Source organism: Amblyomma maculatum, chromosome 1 (genome assembly GCF_055883805.1).
Source record: "Amblyomma maculatum isolate TAMU_Amacu chromosome 1, ASM5588380v1, whole genome shotgun sequence".
Classification (NCBI taxonomy): Eukaryota; Metazoa; Arthropoda; class Arachnida; order Ixodida; family Ixodidae; genus Amblyomma; species Amblyomma maculatum.
In genome coordinates this window covers 408,439,001-408,459,076 of record NC_139344.1, presented here as the reverse complement: position 1 = coordinate 408,459,076, position 20,076 = coordinate 408,439,001, and the positions used below count along the sequence as shown (strand labels likewise).

The window sequence follows — 20,076 nt, the reverse complement described above, 5'->3', positions numbered from 1 at the left end:
TTGTGTTGCTCTCCTGGCTCTTCCGCGATAAGTGTCTGCATGCAGCCAGAACAATGTTCCACAGAAGGAAGAATAGGCCTGACAAAAAAACATGTTAAGTGAGCAAGTATGTTGCCTTCGATAAGAGACAGTGGATGGACGTCGACGTCAGTATTAACATCCTTATCGTCGTCAGACTCGCACTGCTTCGCAAGCTGGATTTCTGTAGGCCTTTTTTTAGGGCTTTTTTTAGATCATAAGAACTGGGCACAGGCACACGCATTCTCATTACTGAAAACAAAAAGTCCTGCACAAGCCTGCCAGTAAGGACAAATTTATACCCCCATTCTTGCAGAAGGTAACGGCGTAGCTTTAGCATGACGCTCGCTGACATAACTAGACCTGCCTTAAAAGGTGTCCAAATTTTTTGCATGCCAATGCTAACTTCTAAGACAATTTCTGATGCAACAGTCAAAGCTGGAACTGCTCACTCATACATTTCCTTTGTCAATCATGCTTAAGGCGGCCACCGGATGATGAGCTGTCATTACTGTGCACCCATTAAATATATGATTTTCACTTAAGAATTAATGCTAGCTGGAGCTGTTCGTCATGCTGCAGTTCAATTAGATCCTCCACATGCTGTAAAGAAATTTCGGTGCTCAGCAAATTAAATTTTGATGCGATCTTTTCACTCAGATGCATGACGTCCTTCCTTACTAGATGTCCTATAAGGTTCTTAAGTACACGAGCAGGGTCGGGCATGAAGTACAGCTCTCTGGCATCACAAGGGTGGGAATCACTGCACACAGGAACAACTGAGTCGAGGGAGCTTGAAAGATTTAAAAACCACCACATGATGTGAGTGGAAGCACCCATGTCAGATGTAACACACAGTAGATGAAGGGAGATCTCATAGCAGAGTCTTATAAGATGAAACACATAATCTCTCAATGTGTCACCAGAAACTTAAGCTCCTACAGAATGGTAGGCTATTACGATTTGTTGGGTCATCTGATTGAGGCAGTGTTGCTGTTCCTAGGAAAGCATCACTACTAATGTCTAGCTCTACTCTTTTCCTTATCTCCATTTCATCAAGAAATAGTATGCTGCCTTTTTCAATGTCAGCCACCATGGAAACCTTCACCTTCATTACTTCAAATATTTCCATCAGCACACCAGGCAAGCTAGTGTGCGGGGCAAGCGTTTGGATAGGAGAGTGCGTGGAGAAGAGAAAGAAGTGGGTGTTTGGCGAATGACTGTGTCTGTTTCTGTGACTGCGTCTGTCTCCTGCATGAGTGTGATCCTTCCCTGTATGCGCCTGTCTCCTGAGTATGATCCTACCCAGTAACATTTTGGTGGCAGCGGTGGAATGGCGCTCACTCCCGTCCAGCGCCGAGCGCCATACGAGACTGTCGGTAGATCTCCGCAACACAGGCAACAATACAAGCTCCTGTGTGCTCGCCGGCAGGGTCCCGGTGAAAGCTTCCCAAGACCTTGCCGCATATATCCAGCAATTGGCGTTGCAGTCAATGCCTGGGGCGACTCAGAATGCCATGGCCTTGATAGGCACTGAGGCCTTTCTTGATGCCATCAGGGATCTTGAGGTCTGGCGTCAGGTACGTCTCAGGCGTCCTGATTCGATCCACGCCGTTTTCAGCCTCGCCATCGAGCCAACCGGCAAGTGATGCAAGCAGTGCCCCGATCAAGAGTCCCACTTACAGAGGAAGCTGCCCGACATAGAGCAGACGCACAGCGATGCTGCCGAGTGCTACCAGAGGCTGCAGAGTGATCTCGACCAGGCCAAAGGGGTGCTTGAGGAGCTCAAGTCACGTGCCTCTCAGGCTCTCAAGAGTGCACAAGCCTTTGAGACACGGAATGCCAAGGTCCAGGAACTGCTGCACGAAGAGACCAAGCAGGAGCTGGCACTGAGCTCGCGTCTTCGTCAGCTGGAGAGCAAGCGCACGGCCCTCCAAGAGCAGGCAGAGGAGGAGGGGAAGGCCAAGCGCAACCTGGAGAAGCAATCGCCACCCTCATGCAGCAGGTGTCCAAGTTCAAGAAGAAGGAGGACAAGGAGGGCGAGATGGCTGCGCAGGCGGAGGATGCAAGCGACTCCAGAAAGACGTGGAGGTCCAGCAGCGGCAGATCAAGGAACTACGGGCCCTCAACGACAAGCTGGACAAGTCCAAGCAGAAGCTCCAGGCTGAGGTCGAGGAAGTCACCATCGAGCTTGAGAACCAGAGGGTCAAGGTTTCGGAGCTGGAGAAGAAGCAGCATAAGTTTGACAAGCTGCTGGCAGAGGAGAAGACCGTGTTGGAGCGGCTAGCTGCCGAGCAAAACATGGCCGAGCGGGAGTGGCGCGAGAAGGACACCCGCATCATGACCCTAGTCCGGGAGCTCGAGGAGAGCAATGACACCCTCGAGGAGCTTGCGCGGTCCCACAAGCAGCTGCAGCTTGAGTTAGACGCCTTAGTCAACTCACAAGGCACAACAAACCGAAATGTGCATGAGTTAGAGAAGGCCAAGCGCTCGCTGGAGAACCAGCTGGCTGTGCAGAAGACGCACATGGAGGAGCAAGAGGATGCGCTGCAGCTGGCTGAGGATGTCAAGAAGTGGCTGGACATCACCCTGCATGCACTCAAGGCCCAGCATGAGCACGACCTGCAGGCGCGCGATGAGCAGGCCAAGGAGAAGCGGCGGGCCCTCGCCAAGCAGGTGCAGGATCAGGTGGCGGAGCTAGATGAGGAACGGAAGCAGCCGTCGGCAGCCCTGACGCTTCACAAGAAGCTCGAAGCAGATATCCAGGAGGCCGACCGGCAAATAGAATCGGCGAACAAGGCTAAGGAGGAGGCCATGTGGGCACACGAACGAAAAGCCGAAGCCCAAGCCAAGGCGTTGAGCACGGAACTGAAGACGCTGAAGACCAGGGGCCGAATTACGGGACTCGCTGTAAAGTTTTAGAGCATGACGTCAAAATGACGACGCCGTGATGCCTTGGCAAGACGTCAACGCATGACGAAAATTGGAATCAACCAATGATCTAGAGTGCCGCCCCGGGCCGCTTATTTTCACGGCAAGATTTATTTGAACGTCAAGGAGCCAACTTTATTTTTTCATGAAGCCGCATTTCAAGTTCAACATCATCAAAGAAATCATGAAGCAGCTACAGTTTTGCAATTAAATGCTCTCATGGGTATCTTTTTTGCCGCGAGGGCACGCTGAAAGAGGTAAACAAACCATGAAAATTGCGCTTTTCAGTAAAACAGCTGATTCCACGGCTAGTGCCGGCTTTTGCGCATCGTCTGAAGTCAAGGTACTGTGTGATGGTCCTAAATACATGGAGAAATCATATCGAAAGCAGTGTATTCGGGGCTTTGTTTATTTTTCTTCAAGAAACAGAAACAAAAGAAAGGTCAACCGCGGAGCACGGGCAAAATAAACTTTTATGTCCACACAAACGTCTCACACACAAATGCTTCAGTTAGAACGAACATGGGGAAAAGCAACGTGGTTGAGCGTACACTACCAACCTTGCTCGTTTTCATTCGTTTTGCACTGTATGTTGCCTCCGCCTTTTGCTTTAGGCGCACTGCAGAGCCCAACCACCCTTCAGCGCCAACTTTGCAGCAGTTGAGTTCAGCCATTTGACGCATGCACTTGCTCATCATCAGTTATGAGAGGTCGACAACCTGCAGAGACAAAATCCTCCGGAGGCAAAAAAGAAAAAAGAAAAAAAGGATCGAAGCACGCATGACAGCCGCACCACCAGAGCGGTCGACTGCGAGCTTCATCACAGTTCATCGGCGCATCCGTCGCACCACCATTCCGCTTTCGCATTTTTATGTCGAAATAGGCGTCGGAACAACTCGCCGAACAGGTAGAACGCATTCTTACACACCGCCCTTCGTCGTTGCTCGCGCCGGCGTTGCTGCTTCAGCGCCGCAGCCACCACTCCACCGCAGACGCCGCCGCCATTTTCGCTCTAAAAGTGCTCTAAAACGTTTTAGACCGTCTCATCGCACTCTGCAAAAATAGTCTAAAACCACGGGCATAATTAGGTGCGCGACGTCATCTAGTTTTCGCCTCCGCGATGCAATCGCAGCATCCCGTGACGCAACTTTTCAAGATGGCGACGGCGACCAATAGGAGCGGGCGTTTTAAGAGCGCTCTCAATTATACAGCGGCCCGTAATACGGCCCCAGGTACACGAAGGAAATCCAGAGCCTGGAACAGAGGTTGTTGGCCAAGTGTGAGCGGAAGGAGTGGGAGCTGCTGGAGCATTTGTTACCTGTAATCAAGGTGGATGGTGGTCCGGCCCACTCGGAGTGGCTGGTGTGCTTTGAGAGGGAGCTGCAGGAATGGCTCAAGAAGCAATAGCTACAGCATGGTATGAGCGACCATCTCACATAGGAGAATGGTTCCTCCATTGCAGATGTGGAGCGCCTGCAGCAGCTCACTGAGATCAACACTTGGCTGGACAGATGTGTGTCTGGAGAGCGAAGCATCCAAAAAAATCGATGTGCTCATGCTGAAGGCTGGGATAGCAGTTTTGGTTTCCGTCCTCGTGGTTACACTCAGGGAAGGTCTCGTGTGCTTACATAGGCCTGGCGCTCAATCGATGTACCGGGATGAAAGAACCGACTCTGGATGTGGACAGGTCTAAGCTGGCACCTGAGCTACATGAGCCCACGAAAACTGAAGGCATTAAGAGAGAGACCAAGGCTGCAGAGGGCCGCAATAGTGAGCGTGACCAGGATGACCAGTCTGTGAAATTGGAGAACGAGGATGAGGACTCCTCATCGAGCAAGGAGGATGAGAACAAGCCCAAGAAGGCCAAGCCGGACACGGCGCCCACGATAACAGAGGTGGACATTGAGGCCATGGGTGTCATCGTCCAGCTGAACATCTTCAAGCTCAATCAGTCCAACCTCGACCTGGTGTGCAACAACGCGTGCGGCCCACTCATCAACTTCTACGCACCATGGTATGAGCACTGCGTGAAACTTGAACCTGAGTACCCTCATGCGGCCACCGCGCATTGGAGTGAGCGACCATTGCTGTGGGACAGTACATGTTGAGCATCGAGCGGCCTCCCCGGACTTGGACTTGGACTGCGATTTTATTTGGTGATTGCCGATTGATGTGTTGATGTGGCCTTGTGTGTTATTGTTATCGTCCATTCCCTGTGTAGTCTGTGTAGTCTGTGTGTGTGTGTGGGGGGGGGGGGGGTTGGACACAAACAGTGAGTTCCCTGTCCCTCCTCCTCCCCTCCCCCCCCCCCCCCCCCCCCCTCCCCCTGTGGAGAGATGTTATACGGTGGGGAAGATAAGGAAGTGCGATGCTAGCGCGCAGGGCAAATGCGTGGGTGGGAGACGGATGAGAAAAAAAAGAGAACGATGAAGTCAGTGTTTGGTGAGTGACTGTGTCAGTTTCTGTGAATGCGTCTGTCTCCTGCATGAGTGTGATCCTTCCCCATATGCGTCTGTCTCCCCGTAACAATATAAAATACAACATGACAGAACACATTTTTCCTAATGGACACAATTTGCAGCGCATTTGCTAGGTATTCAATCATCAAACACTTGCCAGTTGACATCATATCCACTGCAAAGAACAACCACTGTGTGCCGACACCATCAGTACCATGAGTTCGGTTTTCAAGCAAATTAAAATGTTAAATACCGAGATATGCGTGTTACAACTGGCGGTAATACTACAAGGTTGACGACTGGGCAAGTTGGTAAGGATTCATTTTTAACCAGCCAAAGGGCGAGACACGGGGAAGAAGAGGACAGGACAAGGCTGGACTAACAACTGAATGTTTATTGAACCAAAGAAAACAACGAAGACTCATTCTGAAAAGCACACGCACAACCCAACCGGTGAAATGGCAGGAAATTGAGAAGAAGAAAATTCAAAGTCAAGGCCTAACTAAAGACTTCTCTAATAGAGCGAATTGCTTACAATGAAGGCTAACCGATGCCTTAGCCACACACTTGTCCTCAGCCTTAGCAATGTAATATGCCTCAACCAACTCTCGACAGAATTGTTTACCATTGCTGTGAACTATGCCCGTATTACTGAAATCAGGCGTACAAAGAGACAGGTCATCCTCTGACTTACACTCCCAGGATTGCACATGTAGCGCCAGATTAGAATTCGCCTTCCCTCCCAGAGAATTAGAGTGCTCCGTCAGGCGCACATTTAGACATCTGCCTGTCTGCCCGTAGTAGCAGCGGCCACAATTGAGCGGAATGCGATAAACCACATTCTTTCTGCAGGTGGTGAACCTTTTCTTATGTGACACTGTGCAACGAAAACTATCACGGGCTACATTGTCGAGCCCTTTTCTAACTCTGGCGCACAAGCCTCCTATCTTGTTTCTCACTGTAAATACAACGTCAACGTCGAACCTTGCCACAAGTTTCTTGAGTCGGTGCGAAATGCCATGGAGTTAAGGTATGGTAGCCACTTTCTTTTGCAGCGGCGCCACACCAACATCAACCTGCCCCATTTTGCTCTTCCTCGAACGTGTTAAAACACGTTCTGACAGACGAGCCAGATGGACAGTTGGAAAGCCTGCCGCCAACAACTTCGATATTATCAACCACTCGAGGTTGGTAAAGGATGGGTTGGCAGTTGCATGCATCAAGTCCACATTACGTAAATCTTGCCATCACCGCCGACTATCACTTACAGGACTATAATCATTCTTTAATTGTTCCCCCAAGAAAAGTAACAAGGTTGATATTACACTACTAGCAAAAAATTAAATTTTTTCCCTTTTAAAACTCTTGTCATGATTGTTTAGTTTGCTAAAAAGTAAAACCACAAAAGAACATCAAATTTGATTACTTGAACTGTGAGCTCTTTCTCCTGCTCTTAAGAGGTTAGCTTTGCAACCTCCATCCACCCTTTTCACGAAGATTGAAAAATCTGAAGTGGAAGAGGCGCTCAATTTTCTCGAGCCTAAAACAACTACATAGTTTTGAACCAATCTTTCAAAGCAAAACTACATGTGAAAAACATCCAGATAAGTACAAAAGGCAGCTAGAGCCTGAGTAAATTGAGACCCACCTTTGAGCATATAATGGAGTCTGTCTGTGGTCAGAAACCGAGTAGAGGCCTGCATGTTATGAGCTGCATATGCCGCCATGAACTCACTTTTTTTTTTCTTACTTCTTAACGATGCTCTTCCTTTGCATCCTCTCATTTTTATTTTATATCTGCACAAAACAGAACTATACAGTCATTTTCTCAAAGGTGAGGTCATAACGATTCGCAGGGTTACCATATTCTTGAGCACGCAGAAAAAAAAACTACCTAAATTAAAACAACCTTGAGTGCCGTTAAGTTAACATCACACTATTGCACACCGAGATTAAATGTCTTATATAGGTGGGGTTTATAAAGCTACTTGCGACAAGAACCTTCTAGCATAGTGAAAGAAGAAAAAAAAAAGGCTATTCTTATATTAGTGTAGAGTTTCACAAAGTTGTTCAGTCTTAAATTTCTATATACACCTTCATAAGCGTTCAATTCCACGCCTTGTTTGTAGTCTGTCTGTGCACTGCTTTCCACATCCCAGGCCTTCATGTGGTTCTTAGGCTTGGTCGCTTCCTTTCTTACATTGTCTCTCACTTATCTCCATTTATCTTCTTTTAGATAAACCGCCTGCTTTCAACCCTATGTTCACCTTTGCAGAAACTTTTCGTGGCGCCACGCCCCTCCCCCTTTTCTCTCTCTCTCCCTTTCTCCTCCTTGCAAACTACACGTTTTTTTCCCACCCTGCAGCCTTTACTTCCTACACCTTCCAATTTTCCTGAAATATGGTCTTTGTCTTTTATTGGTTTGTTTACTTCAAGGTGTGATCGTTCGTTTTTCACCTTTATCTCTTTATTTTACTCATGCTGGCTCTGTGGCCTCAAGTGACACACTGCAGTCAGCATTGTTTGTGCGTGAAACAACTGAATATACCTGTTGAGCCGTTTTGCAGATGGAGTTATTGATGGCCAACTTTAGTCAGTGCTCGAACATACGTGTTGTACGTTTTTTTTTTTTTCTTTCATACGACTTGTCCCCAGTTCTCCAAACCGCCGACTTTCCGAAGCAAGAAGTAGGTGCTTTGGAAATTCGAAAGCAAGCTATGCTTGTGACAAATGGTAAGTGAAGCGTACTGTGCAAGTCTGAATTCGTACATCTCTCTCCAAGCTGTTCTCTTCTCTTTTCAACCTAACTCCTGTGACGTTGCTCTCCCGAGGCGTTGACAGTCAGAATGGAAAATAAAATAGACGACTGCAATCAGGAATAAGCCCGTTATCCGATATAGTGGTAAAAAATATTAGGTAACAACTTGAGACGAAGCATAAGCAAACAGGAACACACACCGCATGTGGTATCCACTTCGCTGCACTGCATGCATAAGCAGGCACCCGACCAGCTGGCACCACTGTTAGTGGTAGTGCCCTAAGCGATGCGGTGCCTCCGTCGTCACAAAAGCGGACCCCTGCTCCCATGCTTTCGCAGCATGGTCATCACAATGCCCAACGTTCTATAGCACTACATTATAACCCCACGTTACGTTCCATTCCACCCGCGTCACTTAAAAGCGTGCAAAGAGTGGGCACACCCAGCAAGCCCCAATGACTTCACGAGAGGTTTGCGCCATATGGGAAGTTTTGCACGGAGAGGACATGTCACCGTCGCCCTTATCGGTTCCGAGCGGTCGCCAGGAGCACTTCTTAAAAATTATTTGTAAATTATCGTCTCCACGCAAATCTGCAACTAGCCCGAGACATGGCAAATGAATATCAACATTTCCAAGGCTGTCTGAGTGTCATTTTCCCGATACTTTGCCCTTCTTTTTTCACATATTCATATAATACTGTCAACTAACACAGGATGTACGAATACAGGTATCTCAGTCTCTTGCTAACCCATGACATGTTGTGATCAAAACACATTGATGTCATCTGTAATAAGGACTTTAAAAGACTATATAGAACACTTGCATCGCACCTTGCAAGCTTTCCTAAAAAAACTATGCGATTAGCGTATAAAACATTCATTCACCCCATCCTCAAATATACGTGTTTGGAATCTATATAAGCAGTATGATACCTACAAACTAAATGGGTTTGTAGGGTTTAATGTCCCAAAGTGATTCAGGCCATGAGAGATGCTGTAGCGAAGGGCCCTGGAAATTTCAACCACAGTGGAAGCCACGGCTGGGATTCTATCCCATGTCCTTGGGTGCAGTAGTCGACTGCTTTAACTCCTGAGCCGTCGCATTAGGGCTATCAAGAACTATCTGTGCAGAAGAAGGCAATGCATTTCATTTGCAGAAGATTTAACATGAAATTTTCACCATCTACTTTTTTTTCCAAACTAGGCCTCACTACTCTTGCCGCAAGTCGTCATCTCGAATGCTTCAAATTCATGCACAATTTAGTCAATTCACCTCACTTTTCTGTAATTATCTGGAACTTTCCAAACCTTCATCTGCAAGGAGCCCCCATGTTTGCTTTTCCCTTCCTACCACTGAAGCTTGGAATTCCTTAGAAGGCAACACCAATTCCTTCTCATTAGAACTGTTTTTATAAGCACATTCCTAATGTTGTATGTTTGCTTTCTTTGTTTCTTTGTATTGTACTCCACTCCCACAATAGCCTCGCCAAGGCTGCAGTATGTGTAGACAAATAAGCCAAACTTGCCTCCTTTCTTAGACAGCAAGCAGCATGGAAATTTTGAAGTACATTGAAGTGCAATACAGTTTGCTATAGTACTGTACAACAATACAATACCATAGCAACCTCTGACAGAGTAAAGTGAAGCTGTGGTACCAGTTCGCCTTCCATAGACAACTGTACATTTTTTTTACTTCCCATGACACTACGATATTGAAGCATGTGCACAACCTAGGATCATGAGGCAAATTTTCTTTTGAAGTTCATGATAACAAAATGACATTTACAAGGGGATCCAGAAGGGAATGAATGTGAAAAGGAGGTGCACGACGTCACCGGCCAGGCAAACTCGCCCCTGCTTCTAGACTTGCACATTCACACCGGTAACAAGAACAATGTTGCCGTTTCCAGTCTCATGCAACACGACAGGAACGACGAAGCACACAGGACCGCCATTTCTGACCGCTAAGGTTTCTTTACCAATCAGAGAAACAATAAAGACCATGAGCTCAGAGTAGACGTTATCTCTTTGGTCCCTGCCATGTTTTTTACCCCGAGGGGAGTGGGGAATTGTTCGTGCAGGCTGTCCGAGATGTCCCCTGCCCCAAGACGGCGGCCGGTGGTGCATAACTAGAACCTACAACACCGCGCGACCACTCGAATGCCTGACGTATGTACTGTCGCCCTCAGTTATGATGAGATTCTATAGCACGTGTGAATACCTCTTAAAACAGTACTTTTTGAGCTGGCTTAACCACCAGGTCAAGAGCAAGGATGAAGACTAGCTGCAGTATGTATAAATAAATTAACCAAGCGTGTCTCCTCTCTTAAAAGGAAACATGGTAATCTTGAAGCACAGTGGAACCTTGCTACAGAAAATTCTGATAGCATCGAAATGAAACTGCAGCCCCAGATCATCATCCAGGGACGACTGTGCATTTTAATATTTTTAATTTTATAATAAAGGCTTTCTGAATTAAAAGCGATTATAGTAATATTTGCCAGGCTGCAGCGAAATACTTCCTAGAAAATGATGTCGTGGCATGAGCGCAACCTAGGATCAACCATGCAAATTTTTCTTTTTTCAAAGGAAAATGAATGACAATAGAACAAAGGATATTCTTTCTTTTTAGTTGGCTTAACCAGCAGGCTCCAGAACTAGGCGGAAAACACAGCTTTGTGACTGGCCTTCAAGCCATGAGGTAAAACATGCAGCATGGAAAGAAAAAAAATAACCGAAGTAGTCTACGAATGAGCAAAGAGGGTGGCACGGTCCGTTGAGAAAGTAAGAGAGAGTAAAAGTGCACAGAGAAATAGAGAAGGGAAGAAGTGACCAAACGTTCGCAGCACCGGACACCGCAAAGCACGAGGCAGAGGTGGCAAGAAATGGGCCCGCAGTAGTGCATTGCCACAGTGCGTGCAGTCTTGCTATGTACTTGACTACATGCTCTACTACTGCATCTTAAAGGACAGAAAACTTTGGTTTTAACATGAAATCAAACCAAATCAAACACAAGTTGTATTAACAGCCATGTTGTCCTCATGCTAAAGCAGTACTCTACGAGGTGTAAACGAAATCGGAAATATGATATAATATAAAATCTGGTAACTGCAAAAAAAAAATCTTGTAAAGAAATGATAAGAGAAGGGTAGGAGGTATTATTTCTGAGTGTTTCTTTAATAAACCAGCAAGATGTGTTTAGTCAGTGGCTATTTAATCCCCAGAAAAGCTTTTTCAGGGCAATGTCATCACCATAAATTGGTATAGCAAAGACACTGACATAGCAAAGATTTTTGCCGGTCTAAGTCGCTTTATTATAGATACGTACTGGTACTGGTTTGATTTCAAAAAGATATGAACCTGCTGATGCTTCGACCATGCCGTTTCACTGCGTAGCTACTACAGCTAAGAAACAGTGGAGTCATATCGCAACAGCTGGTCACGCAAGAGAGGCCAAAACTAAAGGCTGCGCCTTTCCTTTACTGTAAACCAATTATTATTATTATTATTATTATTATTGTTATTGTTACTATTATTATTATTATTATTATTATTATTATTATTATTATTATTATTATTATTATTATTATTATTATTACACCAATGAGACAAAACCCCTCCCATGGTGGCGAAATATGCCAGCTGCAGCAGTGTAGTTTTCAATAAAATTATAAAAATTTTGGGAATAATCCTATTTTCCATAAAATTTGGTGCTACATTCAAAAAACCAAAGACTAGCCCAAATTCGCACATTTTGCAGGGAACTGAGAAGAGTTGGCACTTGTGAGTTCATAAATGACGGAGGATTAAGCTTTGTAATATCTTCCCAGCAATCTAAACTTGATCAGTGGATACTGTTACGCCCACACAGTACTGTGGCTTTGCCTTCACTGGTTTAATGAAAGCTGGAGATACTCAATCTAAACTTGATCAGCGGATACTGTTACGCCCACACAGTACTGTGGCTTTGCCTTCACTGGTTTAATGAAAGCTGGAGATACTCAGCCGCTGCCGAAATACAATCAAAATCTTGTGACTATCTACTATTACTTCAATTGGATAACAAACAGCTTCAATTCATATACACCCTACTTTCTGGCTTCTCCATTACTGCTGGACTGGGTTCATTATGAACACACTCATGCATTGCTCCTTGTGAATGCGACGCAGCATCAACGCGAAACCATTTAGAAAATTTCTGCCTTGCAGGACCTTTCACGGCAACACAAGATAATGCAAGTCACTAATACGCATGCCAAGAGTGTGACACGCACTCACCTCATGTCGGGGTGGTGTGGCCACAGGTGTCACTGGCTCTGGCGAAGCCTCATCGTGAAGGGGTTCGTAGGTGCTCACTCCGTCATCCTCAGGACTGGGTGGCCGCCGGCACAACGACGCCAGCAGGGCAGCGGTAGGCGGACACCGTGCAGGTGTCAGCACCACTGTGCGGTCGCGGCAGAAGGCAATGCGAAGCTCCGGGTTGTGGTCGAAATCAACCTCGAAGCACGAGTCACGGGCAAAGGCCTCCAGCTTGGCTTTCTGCCAGAAGGCCAAACCCTTTGGCCTGTCACGTGCACGTTTCGTGTAGCTGCTGCTGAGCTGGGGGGCGTTAAATGACGGTGGCGGCACGGCAGGCACGAGCACAACGAGACCTTCGGTTGTGAGGGAGCATGCCTTGGCCAGATCTCCCAGCATGCTCTCATCAGAAGGGCAGAACGGAGGGTCTTCCTTCAGCGGTGGCCGCTCATCAAACTTCGGCTTTTCAACTGTGCCATCATCCGGTAGCCAGCGGGCAGGATCGTGTGGAAGGTTGAAGCAGTCTGCGTCCAGCTCGGGAAAGGGCATCTCAGCATCCAATAGGCACTTGAGGGCATCTGGGAGCTCATAATTATCGAGGACCTGATCAAGCAGACCTGGTACTTTGGCTATGTCAGGCTGAGGCAACAGCAACTTTTCAGTTGAAGACTTTGCACTATCATGATCTAGTATACCCGCCTGCTGAGGTTCTGAGTAAAGACTTTTCTCACTGAGCTGTTTTTCAGACTTACTTGTCGAGGAGGGATCTGCACTCTCTTCACCCATCATGGCTCTTTCGAGATCCTCTGAGTCAAGCCTTCTCTTCATGTGCTGCTGATCAGACTTTCTTGATGAAGAAAATTTTGTCACGTCTTGATCCACCAGCCCAGTTTCCTCAGCCTCATCAAACCTTCCTTTGCTAAGTTTTTCAGGCTGCCTTGGTGATGACGCATCTGCACCAGCTTGTTGCACTGCGGTCGCTTCCAGCACTTCCGTGTTCTGCTTATCAGACTTTCTAGATGAAGAAAATTTTGTCGCGTCTTGATCCACCAGCCCAGTTTCCTCAGCCTCACCAAACCTTCCCTTGCAAAGTTTTTCAGGCTGCCTTGCTGACGATGCATCTGCACCAGCTTGTTGCACTGCGGTCACTTCCAGCACTTCCGTGTTGAGTCTTCTCCTGCTGTGCTGCTGGTCAGAGTTTCTTGATGAAGGAAGCTTTGAACTCTCTTGGTCGACCTTGTCAGTTTCCTGAGCTTCTAACACACCAAGTCTTCTCTCGCGCTGTTTGCCAGGCTTCTTTGCTGACAAAGAGACTGCAACATCTTCATCCGCAACGTGTAGTTCTTCAGAGCCGAGTTTTCTCCTGGCATGCTTTTGGTCAGATCGCCTTGCTGAACGCTTTGCACAATCTTGATCTGCTGCACCAGTTTGCCGAGCTTCTGAGTGGTAAAGCCTTCTATTGCGCACGTGGTCGGAGGCCTGCGCGTCTGAGCACCCAGCACTCCTTTCACAACATGGTTTCATGGCTTGTTTTGCCTTGACGTATAACTGACCAAGGTGACTGTGAACATCAACATCATCCAGTCTCGTGATTATTACCTGCAATGGCTTCCCAGTGAATGTAGAATCGCTGTCTTCTTCCCCTTTGGGAGTACTAGTGACTTGGCCAAACAGCTCTTCGCTCTCCCCAAGGTCCACATCTTCTGTGAAGTTTTCACTGGCTATGAACTCGCCCCCAGTTTCACAGCTGATGTTGCAAATTGAACTGCCACTGCCAAAATTCTCACCAACGTCCCCACAGCTAATCTCGCCAAACTGTTCATTGCCCACTGCTAGAGTGACTTCAGCGCTGGTCCCCACTACGCAAGTTTCGCTGCCAACCTCTGCGCCGTGCCCTGTCTCAACAGGAGAGCCTTCACCATTAATGTCAACACAATTCTTTTCACACACATCCTCGAGACAAGTCCTGCTACTGTCCTGAGCTCCACTGGTGTCTTCTGAACTGTCGCAACTCACAAGGTTATCCCGACTGCCATCATCCTTGCCCTTGTCACCAATGTCCTCGTCACTGCCAACACCATCCTTACAGCCTTCCCTGCTTGCAGGCTCTGCCATTTCATCAGAAGAAGAAAACAGCTCGACGGAATCGTCCCCAGCCTCGTCTAGCAGGATCCAGTTTTCTTCATCATCAGAACCTAGACACAAAGAGTTGTTTGCCGGCGTGGCACTTGCCTCTTCAGTTCCGGCATTTTCAGCTGTGACAACCTCCGCATCATCTGCAAGGTTTGCTCTTGAAAGTGCAGCTTCGAGTTGAAACAGTTCTTCAGCCAATTCCGGCTGCTGCTTCCTGCAAGCAGTACTGGTTGCCTCAGCAGAACTAGTTGGAGCCAACTTAGAATTTTGAAAAACATCCCTGCCCTTCTCAATAGAGCTTACTGACCTCTCATGAGGGCTTGGCTCAGTTAGAGTTAAGTCATCAGTCCCCTGATCAATGTGCTTGACTGAATGTTTACCGGGAATAGGAAGCACTGCTGTACAATGCTTGGATACTGCATCAGTAAAGCCTGAACTTAAGCCACCGACACTATGATCGCCCGCCGATGAGGTTGAAATATCTGGAGATTTGCAGAGCACGGGACTCCTGGCTTCCTGTTTGTCTTTAGAACCACTGCTCAATGGTGATCTGCTCATTGGGGAGCCCTTGCCACCTAACTTGGCAACAACCAATTTGGTAGCCAGTTCAGTGTTCTTTTCACCTACTAAACAGCTGCCTTGTGTCGGACTGCTTGCGCCCACAGCTGCACGCTGCTCTGGTGTCCTTTGATGCCTCACATCAGCACAGCTGCTGTTTAAAGATGCACCAATAACCATCCCTTCAGATGCCATCAGCTCAGAAACCTGAGAGCCCCTTTTTACTGCATCAGGCGCTGCGATGTTGGCTTTGCGCCGCCTAGTTTGTCGTCGCTCCAAAGACTTCCCCTCTCTGTCATCAACACAGGCTGCTGCATCTGGCTGGCTATGCACATTGGTCAAAGTGCGACTATCCACCCATTGACTGTCAGACCCAGCACTCAGCAATGCATCAACATTTACCCCATCCGGCACCAACCCTTCACTGACCACTTTTGTTTTCCTCTCCTTACCAGTGTCAGGACTGCACTTATCTTCAACTTTCCTAGGTCTGCCCCGCTTTCGGGGACTTTCCTTACGGAAAGTGTCAAGGCTGTCATTTGGCAGCACTTGGCTCCCTGCTGGCTGGCTATGTGCCTCGGTCAAAATGGGACTGCTCGACCACTGAATGTCAGACCCACTATTCCGCAATGCATCGCCGCTTGTCCCATCTGGCACCAGTGCTTCACTGGTCACCTTTGTCCTCTCCTTATTAGTGCCAGTACTGCACTTATCTTTAACTTTGCTGGGTCGGCCCCGCTTTCGAAGACATACCTTGCGGAAGGTGTCACCACTCAACAGCTCTTGACTCCCTGCTGAATGGCTATGTACCTCACTCAAAATGGGACTGCCTGCCAATTGAGTGTCAGACCCACTGCCCAGCAATGCATCAGCATTTGCCCCATCTGGCAGCAACCCTTCACTGACCAATTTAGCGGTTCTCTCCTTACCTATGTCAACACTGTTCTTTGTTTTAACTTTCCTGGGTCGGCCCTGATTCCGAGAAATTTCCTTGGTGAAGGTCTCAAGGCTGCTACTCAATGGCTCTTGACTCCCCGCTACTTCATCAATGCTAGATGATGTGAGCAACTCTCCATCACCAGATGGAACAGGAGGCCGTGTTAATTCCAGCTTTTCATAGCTTACGTCTGCTTTCTGCACGCCAGCCTCACAAGCGTCCCGAAGGGCACTTCTCGTTCGTAACCTTCTTGAAGGCACAGGTGGACTCTCCACTTGTTTTTTCAAAGCTCTGCTTGACTTGGATGCCCTCAGTTTAAGTGGCTCATGAGTAATGGTTACTTCGGTATCATTGGGACCACAAATGCTTGTATTTTTATCGTTGATCGCATGACTAACGATTAATGCACTCGAACCATGTGTTTTGAATGAGCCGGAGTGGACAGCGGGCATCTTGCCAGCAGCGCCAACACTATCTCTTTCAGTGATGGCAGTCATACTGACCGAAGGGGTGGCATTTGATGCTTCAACCTTATTTAAGGCCAATTTGCTAGCAGAAATTTTGGCTTTGTCCTTACCTTCCGATTCACAGTTGGCAGTTCGGTTAGGTGAAGACTCCTTTTCATCAAGAATGTTAACGCATGATGGTTTGCCAGAAGGCACAACCTGCGGTTCCTTGCTCTCAACAATGACACCGGTATCTTTTTCAGTTAATACAGAGGCACAGACTGACCGCTCTGGGATGACAGTCTCTTCAATACCAAGATGATTCACCTGTGCCGAGGCAAAATCTGTACCTTTGGCACATCTAGGTTTAAAAACAATCCTTGGAGTCTCTGCCTCTTCAACAGCAATTTGGTGTCTACTCAGATGAGTAGACAACTTTACTCCTTTACTTGGGGAGATGCGTTTGTGAAGGCCTGAGTCAGACCGCTCAAGATCCGACACCTCACAACTGCTGGGACTCACGACCGCCTCAAGCCTGCTCGACCTCCGCAACCCAAGTTTGCTTGATGACAGTTTAGCTGCCCGCCATCTGGTACGCCTGCCAGCAGACTGCGTCATGTTTCCTTCCTCAACAGGACTAGTATCTTTCCTCCCACCCCTATCATCACTGCCAAGATATACTGCAGTTGCACTTCTCCTAGGACCATCCCGCTTGTGCCCTCCCTTTACACTGGGAGAACCACTTGATGGCAGCCCACCGCCAAAGCTGCCCACCTCCCCCGTCACATTGCTGAATGGCTGAACCAGCATATTCCCATCATCAGTGACAGCACTTATGACCGGTGTAACAGAGTCCGTCAATTCTGAGTAAACAGGCTTGGCAATTAGCCCCTCTTTATCAACACTGGCTTCACTGCTCGAAGTCACATTGGTTGCTTTTGAAAGGTCACACTTTGTGATATCAGAGGTGACCTCTGCTTCGGAGCCCTCAGAGGATGCCGCCATAACTACCTCACATCTACTGAAACGACTGACTAGATCAGAAATACTTGCATCCATGGATGCATCAGGGACGGTAGAAGCTGATAACTTGCTTTTTGCTAACCGCCTGGAGGATTTGCCTTTCGAAAAGCTTGGCTTGTAATTCTGAACAGGATGCAACGACGCAGACTCTCTTTCTGCTTCAGAGTTCTGAGGCGTTAGAGTTGACGTCCCAGTTACAGCAGCGCTGGACGGTATTTCAGCTGCTTCACAGCTGCTGGAACTAGTTGCAGGAGTATTAAACCCCTGATCATTCTCCAGACCAACGACAATGGGAACTAACCGTGTTGTGGTGGTGGAGATCATGCGTTTGCCCCGAATCCGAATGCGGCAGATGACAGACGGCCGGCACTCACTCGCTTTGAGCTCCCCAAGACCACTTACGTCCTGCGATGACGACAGCGACGATGCCGGTGAAGATGAGGTAGATGCAACAGACACAGGCCTTCTAGCTTCAACGAAACAGTCAGGTTTTGACGACACCTTCCTTTCTGCACATGACTGTTCCTGTCTTGGTGAGGCTCCATGATCTGCGACAGAGTTCATTGCAGAAGAGGTACCAGGTGGCAGTTCCAGGGAGCTTGTCCCTTCACCTTGGTCCACCGACTGCAACCGCAAGTGACTCTTGCTGATCCCACTGCCAGTCTTGTCACCCCCTGCCTCGAGCCGTTTGCTGACACCCCGCGTTCCCGAGTTCACAGAGCCACCTGGCACAACCTCACCACACACTGTTGTTGCTGCGCCCCACAGCGGAGCCCGGTGGTCTGCCTCTGTGGTGATGCCTTCTGATGTGGAGGAACTAGCAGGTACCCTCAAATCAACCTCTTCAGCTGGAGGGCTGCTGCGCAGAACCATGCTGCTGGTGCTACTGCTGGCTGAGCAGCCTCGTTTCTTGCGTCGCTTCCTGGGTTTGGGCACGTCCTCCTCTGGCACAATGCGATTCCGGCCGCCACCATGACATTCTGGTTCGTGCCGAGACCTTCGCTTGTGATGAACCTCCGCTGGTGGTGGCCTCAGCTGCCAACGATTGACCTCATCCTCCGTCAGGCGCAGGAGCTTAACAGAGCACGGCAACACTGCCTCCGACTCGCGGGGCCTTTCGGTGTCCACTGCAATGCACAAAAAAAAAAAATTGCGCCAAGCCAGCCAACTGGATTTTAGCACCATCTCAATTACATCAATGCACTACCCATAGAAATATGGAAGAAACTGTAGTGTAAAACAACGCAGAATGCTGACATGCTAGCACACTGGCATCCAGTGCCATTTCATTCTCGTCCTGTCTGTGTTTCTTGAACAGTACAAGACAGTGCATACTTGGCTCAACAAGCTGAACAAAGCACGCAGGATGTCTCCCCAAAGAATATCCAGCAGGATGATGCTACTCTACATGAGTGTATGAGCATCCTTGTAGGACGCATTCCAAGTCCAAAAAGAATCTCACACAGCCACAACCCTTCTTACTCAAAGATCATAAGAAACTACTCAAGCAGCTGCTTCACTCAGAAGCTGAATTATATTTGTAAGCAAGGTAAAGAAAATCTTTACATAATAATTCCAAGTTACGTAAAATGGAAATTATTTAGTTTACTGATGTCATTTTTAAAACTTCCACTACAGAGGACTCAATTACTTTATCCTCTTGAATAAGGGTGGTTCAATTCTTATAATACCCCACAAAGCGGAAAGTGATGCCGTGAATGAACGACACTGCTTTGCAGCGAGGCCACTTTTGCCGTAGGTGTTGATGCTTTGCATCTACAGTGGCGCACATTATGTGACCAGCAGCGACGAGCCATCGGAGTGATTCTCTAATAACGAGCACAAAAGACGATGACAAAAGAGAAGGCAACATAGCACATGCGCTTGTCTCCCCTGCTGTCATCGTCATTTTGCGCTCATTAACACTTAATACATACCAACTAAGCCCTGTGCACTCTGCACAAGTGTTGATGCAGTAGCTTCACTTAATTGCAAATCATAAATGCACAGACAGCTGCTTTAGTCAAATGTACTACAATCAAACCTGTATCTAACAGACTTCAGTGTAACAAAATCCTTGATGTAACCAAGCTTTGGCTTTTGCAGCTTCCTGTTGATAGAACACCGTATATTCTTGGCCAGGCTCGGATTAACCGGGATGAGGGCCTTGTTCAAAAAATAGGAGGGCCCCTATAGCCCCCACCACATATATTCACCACATGTTGCTATGTTTGAGACTTGACGCGTTTCAGAATTTCCTACACAGAACACATGCCATATTTACTCGAACCATCCGCGGACTATTATGAGCACTGCCTGAGCATAAACCTTCCCGCGGATCACATGAAAAGACCGGCATCTAGACCGAGCTCTTTTAGGAAATCTAGGACACGCAATATCCTCCCTCAAAAATCAAAAAGCGACTTCATAAAAACTTCCTAACTAATTCGATAGCACAGGACGATTGGCTGCGTGTAAGCACAAGAGAAATAGAGATGGGTCTTATTTATAAGCTAT

The 20,076-nt window shown here is 47.7% G+C and overlaps 1 protein-coding gene across 1 annotated transcript in view; it reads right to left on the bottom strand.

The window, feature by feature from the left end:
- PolZ1 (DNA polymerase zeta catalytic subunit) overlaps positions 1 to 20,076 on the bottom strand; it is a 138,034-nt gene that overhangs the window by 50,535 nt on the left and 67,423 nt on the right. The window contains exon 15 of the mRNA XM_084596365.1: positions 12,445 to 18,686. Coding sequence (XP_084452491.1) covers positions 12,445 to 18,686 — 6,242 coding nt within the window. The remainder of the gene's footprint in view (positions 1 to 12,444; positions 18,687 to 20,076) is intronic.